Genomic DNA, 12643 nt, shown 5'->3' with positions numbered 1-12643 from the left:
AACCTCGTCCGACTGACCGGATGCCCGGGTATGCCCCCCTGCTTGCTCCCCGCTTACATAGGCCGGGCACGCCCACACCCATACAGCAAGCAACCAGGAAACTCTTGGTATTGTCCTGTTCTCGTTCCAAGCCCCTTGGGTCCAGAGGCTCCCAAGCGTCAATGCTCGAATAACAGAAGGTGGGCTTGGAGAGGGCAGTGTCGATTGTGTCTCGACCGCTGCAGGCTCGAATCAGGCGAGGATGTGAACGGGGCGCTCAATGATAGTATTGTAGGAGAGTCGGTGTATCATGACACAAACGCCAACCTATTGAGGATGCGCAAGACGCATGGGAGCGGGTGTGTGGGGGAGAGCCCAAAAAGTGGGCAGAAAAGGGTTGTGGGTTGCGTGTGTAGCCCTTGCTTGGCATTGGCATCCAAGTGTGGTGTAGGTATTAGCCCGCCCGCTGTCCAAATTGTGCACATCAACAAGTCTTTCAGGCACTTGGGTTGGTGTGACGAGGAAGTGAGGAAAACCAGGCGGGGTGCCGCAATATTGTGAAGAGCCACAGCATATCCGGATGAGAGGCGGAAGGAGTGGAACAATTCAAGACCTAAGCAAATGAGCATCCAAGCGACCTCGGGAGCTGGGCAGGCATTTGACGATTGCAGAAACGCGGAGGCGGGGAACTTAAAGGGGACTGTCGGTAGTCGGAAACAACGAGGGGGTGCAAAAGAGGAGAAAGGGCGGGGAGAGAGAAGGGGCGAACCAAACTTCCTCTTCCCGCCTAACCACCACAGCAAACAGTACGCAAAAACGTACGATGTAATAATACAATGCAACTTCCGTACCGTCCTCCTTACATCACATCACGTACGGGTACAATACCTGATACCGTGCAGATGAATTAATTTACTGGTTCCACAAGACCGACTTGGAAGGAGGCCCTTGCGCCGTTCTAGATAAACTTCCAGGTTGGCTCAGATCTCCGCTTCGCTGAACCTGAATGCTGGACAGGTCGGTTTGGTCTGCACCTACTTCGTACGAAGTACCTGATTAACGATGCATCAGTGTCTTGCAGAGAGCAAAGTCTCGGCACAGAAATTGACCGCCCAACACTACGAAGTATGTACCGATTTCTTCCTCGAAATGACGTCCCATCCTCGAGCAGAAGAGCCGAGCTCAGATGTTACACCGAGGAGCGGGGTGGACCTTGGAATTGACGTGTGACGAACCGAGGAACTTGCGGGCCCAAAGCTCCCAAACGCGGGAGCAGCTCCTGCACCATGTAAACAATTGGAGAATCGCTGACTTTGAGAAAGGGGAAAAACTGATACAGGAAAACGAAATGTTACGAACATCCATATCATATCAGAATAGTTTTTGTGGGAAGAGAGGTGATAATTACCTAAGACAACAATGCACATATCGTACGCACTCGGCCCCCCTTCTGGTCGCTACCTAGGTAGGTATGTACTGTACAGTACTGTATGTACAATACCTTCAGTACAGTAGGTTACAGTAAGTTACATACATTCAGACTCGCCCAGCAGTGGAGGTGCGGGTGTGGAGGTCCAGGATTGGAGATCTGGGGAGCAGCAACTGAGCCCCTGTCAGTCCGGGGAGAAAATGCGGGGAGCGGGGGGCTGCCCGTGAGCTGCATGGCTCAATCTGGGAAAGGCCACAACTGAATTTTTGCGTACTGCATGCAAGACAAGCGGAGTGTGCGCTACCGTCACTACTCGACTTCGTTCCCAGATTATTGCTTGCACACCCTTGCATACTCGACGCGAACATCTCTAGCCTCGACGGCAGACCAGAACTCTTTTCCAGGGCCCCGGGAACCTATGTTCGCCAAGCTGCCGACAACGCGGGACGCCATCGCGGGCACTGCTTAAGACTGGAAGCGACAGTGTCGGCTGCGGACGGGCTCGCTCGATGCAGTGCTGTTCTAGATTTCGACGGATAGGTGGATTGGCAGCATGGCGGCAAGGACGCAGCGGCTCGCCGCCAAGAAAAGTCTAGGACCTTGTGGAGCAAAATGAGCCCGATGTCAACATCTCTCAAGGTCGACACATCTTGTCGGCAAGCAACCATTGAGCCTACCGACATCCTGCCGCGCTCAATATGTCCTCTAACTTGGTCCAAATAGGCAAAATTCGCTTGGCTTGGGGGTCGACACTGCGCGGCTATCCGTGTGCCTCCATCGTTTTCTCGAGGCCTTCTCCTCCTGTCTGGCGGAAGAACATGATGGGCTTTCAGGACTTGGGTCAGTTCCATGGCTTGTGCAAACAGCCGTTCGTCAACAGCCATGCAGTCCTCCTATGGCAACCTTTCCCACGCGAAGGGTTGCTGGACGCTGTTATGAAGCGTTGATGGAGTTTCGCGCGATCATCTCCCATTAGGCCTCGCAGTCAAGGCTCGCATATCGCTCCGGGTCTCAACTCAGAAGCAACAGAGCTCGGGGACCCGGCACACGCTTCGTCGTCCCACACACCGACGTCTGCGCCCGCAACAGAACTTTCGAGTTGCGACCCCCCAGACCCTACAGCCCTAGCACATGGAGAAGGAACGACATGGTAGGAAGCTGGTGCAAAGAGTCTTATACCAAGCGGCAACAATAACTAGACCCATGGATGCGCTAAACCCTAATCTAGACACTGAGAGCCCCGGCTATCTCGCCTCCTCGGCTCGCGCTTCATCAGATGCAGCGGACCCAACTCCGTACCGCGCGCGGGGAAGAGTACGGGACCTGCCGGATTCACCATCCTAGCGTCCGGAGGTGACGGCCCGCACAGGGCTCTAGGGCCCTAGGCACTACTCTGGCGTGAACTACCTGCTAGGCCTTGACGTGCTGGTCATTCTGTCGAAACGTCAACCAGCCTCTGTTGTGTTCCCCACCTGACTAAAGACATCGAACGTCACTCCAGTACAACACCGATGGCCCGTCTACAAGCGGGTGCTCCAGTTGACGATTCGTGGTTGGCTAAAGGGCGGGTAGCATTCGGTCTCTTTTTCTTACATTCCAGTTCCCCCCCTCCATTGGACAACTCGCTGTGACTGGCGAATCAGACGCTGCAGGTGGAGTCCAGAAGCTTAACTGGGCCCCCTACTTCATCTACTGGAGGTGAAATCCTCCCGTCACGCCCCCTTTACTAACTCGCCTGTTCCCGCGTGATCCCGTCTTCATGTTGTAAGAAAAAAGGGGCTTGACCTAACAAAATCGATCACAGTCACAAGGTGATGCTTCTGCTCTCAAAGTCAAACTGTTCGTTTGTGGCACACCAAAGCCCAGTCTCGATGTGGGAGTGAGAGTGAGACATGTCAAGTGAGCAGTCGGTGTTCATTCCTCACAAGAAACATGCCCCAAAATCTCCCTTGGCACTTGTTCATCTTGGAACTTTTAGGCAGTGACATTCTGTTTCTTGCGAAACATCTCCATGGACATGGTGGTTCATGCTCTTATATTCCCCTCCAGCCAACCAGGCACCCCAGCCAAGCGGCAAACAACCCAGAACCACGGCCATGTTGCATGGTTTCGGAGACAAGCGCCGTGATGGGGGCTCGGGCAATCGGCCCTTTGGTGGCACTGATCGGAGAACACAACGACCTGCTCACTGCGAAGGTGCCATCTACGCTCTCATGGTTACATAGGTCACCACCGGATCACTCCTGTTGCGCCGGCCCCGTGGAGTCGCCGGTGCCATCGCGCGCATTCTGGGTAAGGTAACATCTCCCATCAAGGCCCTGATGGTCGCCCCTCGAATTTCCCCAGGAAAAAAATCTCGCACGTGTGGACATGTCTCATGCGTAACTCGACGGTCTTCTGTTGTATGTGCATGGCGCTCTGTTGACTATATTAACCCCGCGAGGGATCCTGCATCATGTGGTGGGCAACCTCGTGCCCCCCTCTCCTTCAACCGGGATAGGCTCAACGACTTGGTTCCGATATCTCTCGAGTCGGCCGTGCAGCACAGGATCAAAATCGCTGCTATGCGTCTCTCAACGGTGTTGTTGGCTGCCGCCAGCCTCGTCTCCACCGTCCAGGGGCATTGGCTTGGAAATATTCCTCGTATGTTCGGTGTGGTCATCATGTTGTCGTGCGAGAAACGTGCTAATGTGCTGGTAGATCGGGGGTTTGCGCCCTTCGCTGGCCAAGCGAACTATCCCGTCTTCCGCAATGTCAAGGACTACGGCGCAAGGGGTGCGTGATCTCTGTATGGGCTGGCAGACGCGGCCTGGCTGTCATGACAAAAGGAACAATATGGCTGATATTGCAATAGGTGATGGCGTTACGGACGATACCGCGGCCATTAACGCGGCTATCAACGCTGGTAACCCCTGCAATAGGGGCTGCGTAAGTCAACACCCTTTAACAAGGCACTGCGTGACCTAGCTGAGTGCTAATGGTATTGAAGACATCGACGACTATGACTCCCGCGGTTGTCTATTTCCCTGCTGGCACATATCTGATCTCCTCGTCCATCCTACCGGCCTACTTCACCCAGTTGGTCGGCGACGCTTCGTCGCCGCCAACACTCAAGGCAACAGCAAACTTTGCCGGCTTTGGCCTCATTGACGGAAATCCCTACTATACTCCGGTGCTCAACTGGAAATCTGTCAACGTCTTCTTCCGCTCGATTCGCAATTTTGTCCTCGACACCACGGCCATCCCCCCGGCGACCGCCGCAACGGGAATCCATTGGCCCACTGCCCAGGCCACCAGTCTCCAGAACATCGTGTTCAACATGCCTGCTACAGCCGACGTCGTGCATGTTGGGCTTTTCATCGAGGAAGGTAGCGGTGGGCTCCTCGTCGACCTTACATTCAATGGCGGTGCCACAGGCGCTAGCATGGGTAACCAGCAATTTACCGCACGAAACCTGAAGTTCAACAACTGCAAGACTGGTGAGTTGAGAGATTGGCGCTCTGCCTGAAGACTGTGTGTGCTGACAGCGAAAGCCATCATTCAAATCTGGAATTGGGGTTGGACCTACCATGGGCTGTCTATCAACAACTGCCGAGTTGGTATTGATATCTCTGCCGGGGGCTCAAACAACAAACTCGACGTTGGTTCCATCACCGTCTTTGACAGCTCTTTCACCAATGTGCCAGTTGGCATCCTCACTGCTTGGACCCCGAATACCAACCCGGACACCGCCGGCAGCCTGGTGATGGAGAACATTGCGCTCAGCAATGTCCCCGTGGCAGTGCAAGGGCCCGGCAGCAGCACACTACTTGCTGGCTCGGCCGGGTCGATGACCATTGCGGCGTGGGCCAACGGCCACAACTATGCTCCCAACAGCGCCCGCGAGTTCAGCGGCCCCATCACGCCCAACCCTCGCCCGGCGACTCTGCTCTCGAACGGCCGGTATTACACGCGCTCCAAGCCTCAATACGAGAACCTTCCTGCATCCTCCTTCCTCTCGGTCCGCGAGGCGGGAGCCAAGGGCGACGCCGCCACCGACGACACGGCTGCGCTGCAACGCGCCATTGACACCGCCGTTGCGCAGGGCAAGGTTCTGTTCCTTGACTACGGGCTGTACCGCGTGACCAACACGATCCGGATCCCGCCGGGCGCCAAGATTGTGGGCGAGTCGTTCCCCGTCATCCTCTCCTCCGGCGCCTTCTTCAACGACATGAACAACCCCAAGCCCGTCGTTCAGGTTGGAACTACCTCAGGCCAAGCCGGCCAGGTCGAGCTGAGCGATTTCATCGTGTCTACCCAAGGTCCCCAAGCCGGTGCCATCTGCATACAGTGGAATCTGGCCACCAGCGGCACTCCCAGCGGGATGTGGTATGTCTAACCAAAAGGAAAAGATGAACTGAATGGCTGACAGTGGTGTTAGGGATGTTCATGTTCGCATTGGCGGTTTCACAGGCACCCAGCAGCAGGTGGCGCAGTGTCTCAAGACGCCGGGCAACCCGACGGTCAATCCGAACTGCATCGTTGCTTATATGGCGATGCATGTTACTCGCCAAGCGAGCAACTTGTACATGGAGAACGTGTGGCTGTGGTATGTTGCTCCCTGGAAAGGGTGGAACGACGGAACTGCACTGACAAGAGGGTAACAGGACTGCCGACCATGATATCGACGACGCAGCGAACACGCAGATCACCATCTACACCGGTCGGGGGATTTGTAAGTGACAAAGGCTTGGCTTGCACAGGCCGATGCTTACCTTTGACAACAGATATCGAGTCAGAAAACGGCCCATTCTGGCTCTGGGGCACCGGCTCGGAACACCATGTACTCTACCAATACCAGCTGGCCAACACGAAGAACATCTTCATGGGCCAGATCCAGACCGAGACGCCCTATTTCCAGCCCACACCCAACGCCCTGGTCCCCTTCCGCCCAGTTGCCTCCATCAACGACCCCGACTTCACGGCTTCGTGTGCTGGCGTGCAGGGCAACTGCGCAGCTGCGTGGGGTCTCCGCGTTATCAACTCGCGCGACATTCTTGTTTACGGCGCCGGGCTCTATTCGTTCTTTGACAACTACAGCACGGCATGCTCGACGTTTAGCGCTGGGCAGACGTGCCAGCAGCGGATCACTTCGATCGAGGGCTCTGCGACCAACGTGAATATCTACAACCTCAACACGATCGGCACGAGGGAGATGCTCAATCGGAACGGAGCGCAGGTGGCGTGGTTTGCCGACAACGTGAACACATTCGCGTCGAACGTTGCCGTGTACAAGAGCAACTGAGAAGTCAGCGACGGATTGTAAATAGACAAGATCCAGGGGTAGAATGTCCACGTACATAGCTAGGTTTAGCCTTGCAAGGAATATCCGATATCTCTACCCTGATTCTCTCTTCCCATCTCCACCAACCTCCTCCGCATCCGCTCAGCCCGCTCCCTCTCCTCCCCGTCCCCTAACCCCGAAAAATCACATTTATCCACCCACTCCCCTACTCCATGCTGCAGGACGTTCCTCGCCCGCTCCCGACTACCACTGACGTGGCCGACCGAGCCGTGCAGCGTCATTCTCTCCTTGCTCGTCTCATAGACCCCGCGGTGCAGGATATTATTGTCGTAAAACACCACGTCCCCGGCGCGCAGTTCGACTCTGATCATCCCCGGCAGCGACTCGGCGTACGGGTCGGCCGCGCGCTCGACCTCGGTCCTCGCGCGCGCGTGGCTGCCCGGCACAACAATCAGGCTGTCGTCATCAAACAGCGGGAGATTCCACTGCGTGTGCGTCAGCCTTTTTCTCCTGCCGCCCACCAGCCTGGCAACCTCCTCCTCGGGCGTCACCTCGGGGGGTATGTCGTCGCGATGCCAGCGCAGCGCAAAGTCCTCGCGGTCCGGGCGGACAAGCATGTTCCATAGCTCCATGACTAGGCCATCATCATCCTCCCGACCAGTGTCTTTCCCTCTCTCCTCTACGCCATCCGACTTCTCATCGGCATGATCCCCCACCTCCAAAAGCAGCTCTCTCGCAACAGCCAAGATCCCCCTGGAAAAATACGCCCGCACAAACAGGTCCCGGTCAGCCTCCGACACGGGCAGGTCCGGGTGCAGCAGGTGCTGCACGCCCCATATCCCCGGCCACTGGCCCTGGGCCACCCGCGAGCCGTCCCAGGGAGGGAACTGCTTCCCCACGGTGCGCACGTGCGGCCACCCCCCGCTGCGTGCCACGGCTGTTAGCCGGGCGGCGGCATCGCGCAAAGGGGCAAGTTCGGAGGGGGAGAGTAGATTGGGGATTATGACGTAGCCGTCGCGGCGAAGGTTTGCAAGCTTGGACATTGTCGGGAGGATTGGACTTTTGAATGTGATTCCGATGTGACTGGGATGAAATGTTTGGGGAGTTGGAGGATTGGAGGAAGGAGAAGTTGGAGACCACAGGCACTTGATGAATGGCACTGCGGGGTACAAGTTACACGATGGAGAAGGAGCTTGTGCTAGGTATGCGGAGAGGCGGAGACGCACCCGAACCTGCGGGGAAGCGAGTCGTTTCTGGGGTACATAGGTGGGTGGACAACTCACAACATGCGTTTCGGTACACTGGTGAGACTGGTGTACTTACGTACAGCCTCTTCATCGGATACAACGTTGCCTTGCGATGAGGGTGGAACTGGAATATGACGCTGTCCTCCTCGGGGATGCCTGCGTAGTGTATATCTTATGGCCCTGTTTCGAACCAGGTGCGACTGCCGAGGATGTTTCATAGGTCGCTGGCTGGCTGCATTTGTGGACTTGCAAAGCCGACCACCTCGCCTTCACGACATTTACACGTGTAGACGTTTCTTTCCATCATGGGTCAACCGGGACAATACCCAGGGCGAAATCTGGTGTAACGTCAGTGAAAAACAAATGAATTGGATCCGAGCAGATCATCGCCGAATTCTTAACGGCGCTTTGGACCAGCACGGCCAACAGTTGAAGAGCCCTTAAGGAATCAACTTCTATATGATTGAGATGCAAGAAGGAATAGGTATCCGCTCGGATTCCGTGTCTTCGGAGTCCGTAAGAAGATGACATAATGAATTCATGATGCCCACTTAATGCATCACGTGCTTTCGTGCCGCTGGAAACGCCAAATCCGGATACATAATCGCGTCATGGGTGAACTAGTGATCTCAAGTGCTCAACATCCAGGTTAGCAGACGTGGAATTGCAGCCCATTGTTCACTACCGATCCAAATAGAGTTGCATTCAACCATCCGTCATTATGGCCGGCCGCAAGCGTAAATCTGCTGCTACTGCACAAGAGGCACCAGCAACTGCCGATCTTCCTGCATCTCGCCGCCGATCGGGGCGGCTCAGTTCATCAACCCAGAAGAGCAAGTACTTTGAGCCAAACTCTGACTCTGACGCTCCGGCAACCAAGAGCTCGTCTAGAACTCCTCGTAGCAAGGCGAGACCTTCAAAGAAGGCCAAGGTCGACCAAGATGATGAACAAGATTACACCGATGAGGTTGAAAAACCAGGCAACAAGGCCGACAGCGAAGAAGAGTTCGATGAGGATGCACCACCCCGAGTAACCTTCATCCCCTTACCCAAAATGCGCGACACGGGCGGCATTGACTACGCCGATGACCGGCTGCACAAAAACACACTCGCCTTCCTCTCAGACCTCAAGGCGAACAACAAGCGGTCGTGGCTGAAGGGTATGCTCCCACTCTCCCTACTTCACCCACCAAAGCTAACCTCTCTGCCACTCCGAAAGCCCACGACGCCGAGTACCGGCGCGCACTCAAGGACTGGGAGTCATACGTGATGACCCTCACAGAAAAGATCATTGAAGCGGACCCGACCATCCCTGAGCTCCCCTTCAAAGACGTTAACTTCCGCATCTACCGTGACATCCGCTTCAGCAACGACCCCACGCCTTACAAGGTATTTTACTCTCCTATCCAGCCCCTACCAGTCATGGCCATCCTCCTCGCATCCCGCGAACTCATGACTAACCAGCCACCAAAAAAACCACAAAACAGCCGCACTTCTCCGCCGCCTTCTCCCGCACAGGCCGCAAGGGGCCCTACGCATGCTACTACGTCCACGTAGAGCCAGGGAAGAGCTTCGTGGGCGGGGGGATTTGGCACCCGTCGGCGGAAGCGCTGGGCAAGCTGCGGGCCAGCATCGACGAGCGGCCGCGCTGGTGGCGGCGCGTGTTGTGTGAGCCCGCGTTTCGCGACATGTTTCTTTCCGAACACCTCCCTGCCAAATCGAAGGCCAAGACTAAAGCTAAGGGTAAGGGTAAGACTACGAAGGGCGAGGAGGAGGACCAAGTAGAGGAGGAGGCGGTGCTCAAGGCGTTCGCCGCGGCCAACCAGGAGGGCGCGCTCAAGACTCGCCCCAAGGGTTTCGCGCCTGAGCATAAGGATATGGAGCTGTTGAAGTTGAGGAATTTTACCATTGGGAAGAAGGTTGATGATGAGGTGTTTACTTCCCTGGAGGGGGGTCAGGAGGAGGTGATGAGGATTGTGAGGGCCATGGTTGGATTTGTGAGTGGTTTTCGCTTCCTCTTGCCTTATCGATACCATTTTGCTGACGGGAGTGTTAACAAAATACAGGTAACGCACCTCAACAGGATAGTGATGCCTGACCCGGGGGATGATGATGAGTCTGATGATGAGTGAAGGTTTTTTGGGGGCTCCTAGGGTAATAGCTTGAGGCTTTGAGTCGCACATGCTGCTTTTTGCAACATTTGTTTGGATACCCGACTACAGCAGGTTGTACATGTACACTAAGGCGATCAATCTACTGGTAACGCAGGCTCCTGCTGGAGAACCGTTTTATTTATTATTAGTGCATGGGTATCGAGTATGGACCATCTGCAAGCCAGCCACGCCCCTTAAAAAAAAAAAAAAAAAACAAATCAACAATTGGTATCTTCCGGAATCATTCCCATATCCGCAGCGAGCAAACCGCCCGGTGAAAAAATAAAGAGCATGCCGCCAGCTCCCTTGGACATTTCCTCCCCTGTGAGCCGTCGGCTGGTTGTGACGTAGTGCTGCCACATCATAGAGTCGCCAAGTACTTAAGCCGTCGCGGCAGCCGGGGCGGCGGCAGCGGCAGCAGGAGCGGGAGCAGCGGCCGTCTCCTCCTTCTTCTCCTCTGCAGCAGGGGCCTCCGCGGGAGCTGCGGTCTTCTCAGCGGCCTCAGCGGCGGGAGCAGGGGTAGCAGCAGGGGCAGCGGTAGCAGCCTCTGCAGGAGCCACAGCAGGAGCCGCAACGGGAGTCTCAGTGGTCGCAGCAGCTTTCCAAGGAGTTAGCATGAGATGAAGCGTCATTGCAGATTTCAGCACGAACCAGGAGCAGCAGCAGTGGTCTCCTCCTTCTTCTGCTCGGCAGCAGGGGCCTCGGCCGGGGCGGCAGCAGTAGCAGCGGTCACGGTCGCAGCAGCAGCAGCTAGAATGGCACAACGCGTCAGTTCCAAGCCTCCGATGGTAGCATGTGGTTGTGACGATACTCACCAGCTGGGGCAGGCGCAGCGACAGCAGCAGGGGCAGCAGCCGTCTCAGTCTTGGTAGCCTCAGTGGCGGGGGCAGTCGTGGTCGCGGTAGTTTGTTCGGTCTTTGCGGGCTCCGTCTTGCCGGCAACCTTCTTCTCGTTTCGCTTCTTGAAGGCAGCCTTGAGCTTGCCCTTCAGGTTGTCGAGCGCGCCAAACGCTGAATAGAGTCGCGTTAGTCCCGCCAATATTTGACGCGCAAGATCACCGTCGACAATTGCCGCCCAATTGGCGGTGAGGTCCTTCTGGTTTCGCGCTTTCCCACAAAACAAAGACAGCGATCGCGAGGGCAAAACTTACGAATGCCAGGCATCTTTGCGGTATGGAGTAATGGACAGATTGGTCAAATTGCTCAGCGAGGCGTTGGAAGGGAAGAGAGACGAGTGCTCGAGCAGGACGCTTCCACCAAACTGGATTCTGTCTGTTGTCTATTGGTGATGGCAATGAGGATGAAACACCAAGTGCAAAGCAAAGGAAAGAAGAAGAAGAAGACTTTCTGCGACACTCCCAACAGAATTAATCGAAGTGGTCACATTGTGACACGCGGGTCCGAACCCCCAGCACTCTCGGCGTCGACCCCTGGACCCCTGGTTGGTCTGTCGACCCCCTGGCCCCTGTGTCCTACCTACTGTTCTCAGTGTTCTTGGGTTCAGAGGGAGACTTCGTACAGTACAGTACGCGTACAGACGATGAATGCCACGGTAACTTTGGTTAATAAGGACAAAGATCAGCATCTCCAAAGTGCAGAACGCAGGGAAGCAAAGCAGACTCGGGCATGCTTCGTCACGGTCATGTTGGGTAGTATGGGACCCATGGCTGAGAATGACTGTATTCGTTGTTTTGCAGTAGGAGAACTTGAAGTTTGAGAACTCTATGGACTTGAAGGGTTCCGAAGTAATTACCAGTGTGTACGGAGTACGGAGTACGGAGTACTCCGTATGTGTATGCATTATTACTCTGTCTCCACTGTGCGTATGCGCCGTGAGGCTGCGCTTAACTAACGTTGGTTAATTCTCTTCTGCATCTAGCATCTCGCAACCAGGATCGTCTAAACACAACTGGAGGCGGCTAAGTTTTCATCTTTCGTTGTCCGAGCTTTCTTCTGTCTGTTGTGCCAACCGCTTGGAGTACTGTTGGGACTCATCTTGGGCAATCTGGTACATTTGACAGTGTAGCCGAGGAAGTATCTAATTTTAGGTCAGCTAGAGGCCAAACTTAAGAAGCTGAGAACCACCAGACTAGTATGTAACTATGGTAACTTATCTTACTCCTGATCCAAGTAAAGACAAGTGCGCCCCACAGAACCAAACTGAAGATATCAGATCATAGCATTGTGTGTAATTATCCCGTGGCGGCTGATCTCAACTGCCTTGATCTACCTCCGTAATTACGGGATGACTACCCTAAGCTACCCTAGGGTACGGTATGTAGGCAACTTACAAAGTATCTCCTCCGACTCGAGATCAATGCCACGGTTGCCACCATCCCCGATGTACAGATCCATACAGTATTTCCCTCATCTCGCGTCCCTAATACGAATCATGGCCTGGAAGGTTACGAGGTGGAGATCCTTGATCAAAACGAGGGGCCTGGTTCCATCACCTTTCTTTAAGAGGATTCTTCCAAAGTTCGGATTCGACCTTGACGAAGGGATCCCCGGCATTGTAGTTGTGTAGTTGGGCCCAGTCACTGGATCTCCAG

The 12643-nt window shown here is 55.2% G+C and overlaps 5 protein-coding genes across 5 annotated transcripts; 2 read left to right on the top strand and 3 right to left on the bottom strand.

The window, feature by feature from the left end:
- Positions 1-1615: 1615 nt before the first annotated feature.
- N656DRAFT_189068 (uncharacterized protein) lies at positions 1616-2416 on the bottom strand. Its single transcript, XM_064808819.1, has one exon. It carries the CDS (start codon positions 2290-2292, stop codon positions 1825-1827), a length of 468 nt encoding a protein of 155 aa, XP_064668555.1. The 5' UTR covers positions 2293-2416; the 3' UTR covers positions 1616-1824.
- A 1556-nt stretch (positions 2417-3972) lies between these two features.
- Positions 3973-6692, top strand: N656DRAFT_799696 (glycoside hydrolase family 55 protein; the record flags this gene model as incomplete). The annotated part of the gene is made up of 8 exons (XM_064817903.1): positions 3973-4051; positions 4109-4183; positions 4263-4336; positions 4398-4887; positions 4942-5776; positions 5829-5996; positions 6055-6122; positions 6175-6692. 8 exons carry the CDS (start codon positions 3973-3975, stop codon positions 6690-6692), a joined length of 2307 nt encoding a protein of 768 aa, XP_064668554.1.
- Positions 6323-7924, bottom strand: N656DRAFT_189218 (uncharacterized protein). The gene has a single exon (XM_064808820.1). The coding sequence runs from the start codon at positions 7733-7735 to the stop codon at positions 6758-6760; it is 978 nt and encodes a 325-aa protein (XP_064668553.1). The 5' UTR covers positions 7736-7924; the 3' UTR covers positions 6323-6757.
- A 643-nt stretch (positions 7925-8567) lies between these two features.
- Positions 8568-10085, top strand: N656DRAFT_735076 (uncharacterized protein). The gene is made up of 3 exons (XM_064812708.1): positions 8568-9099; positions 9159-9328; positions 9427-10085. The coding sequence occupies exons 1-3, from the start codon at positions 8661-8663 to the stop codon at positions 10069-10071; spliced, it is 1254 nt and encodes a 417-aa protein (XP_064668552.1). The 5' UTR covers positions 8568-8660; the 3' UTR covers positions 10072-10085.
- Positions 10086-10472: 387 nt separating this feature from the next.
- Positions 10473-11255, bottom strand: N656DRAFT_769878 (uncharacterized protein; the record flags this gene model as incomplete). Its single annotated transcript, XM_064813734.1, has 4 exons — positions 10473-10690; positions 10744-10842; positions 10908-11102; positions 11243-11255. The coding sequence occupies 4 exons, from the start codon at positions 11253-11255 to the stop codon at positions 10473-10475; spliced, it is 525 nt and encodes a 174-aa protein (XP_064668551.1).
- Between the last annotated feature and the right edge of the window lie 1388 nt (positions 11256-12643).

Source organism: Canariomyces notabilis (assembly GCF_033297395.1).
Source record: "Canariomyces notabilis strain CBS 508.74 unplaced genomic scaffold N656scaffold_17, whole genome shotgun sequence".
NCBI lineage: Eukaryota > Fungi > Ascomycota > Sordariomycetes > Sordariales > Chaetomiaceae > Canariomyces > Canariomyces notabilis.
The sequence above is the reverse complement of the archived record's forward strand: the minus strand, read 5'-3'. Positions and strand labels throughout refer to the sequence as shown.

Bases quoted from the DNA above. Each gene is read 5' to 3' on its own strand.
- N656DRAFT_189068 (XM_064808819.1), bottom strand. From the start codon at position 2,292: ATGGCTGTTGACGAACGGCTGTTTGCACAAGCCATGGAACTGACCCAA.
- N656DRAFT_189218 (XM_064808820.1), bottom strand. From the start codon at position 7,735: ATGTCCAAGCTTGCAAACCTTCGCCGCGACGGCTACGTCATAATCCCC.
- N656DRAFT_735076 (XM_064812708.1), top strand. From the start codon at position 8,661: ATGGCCGGCCGCAAGCGTAAATCTGCTGCTACTGCACAAGAGGCACCA. The intron at 9,100-9,158 runs GTATGCTCCCAC...CCACTCCGAAAG, and splicing joins CAAGCGGTCGTGGCTGAAGG to CCCACGACGCCGAGTACCGG. The intron at 9,329-9,426 runs GTATTTTACTCT...ACCACAAAACAG, and splicing joins ACGACCCCACGCCTTACAAG to CCGCACTTCTCCGCCGCCTT.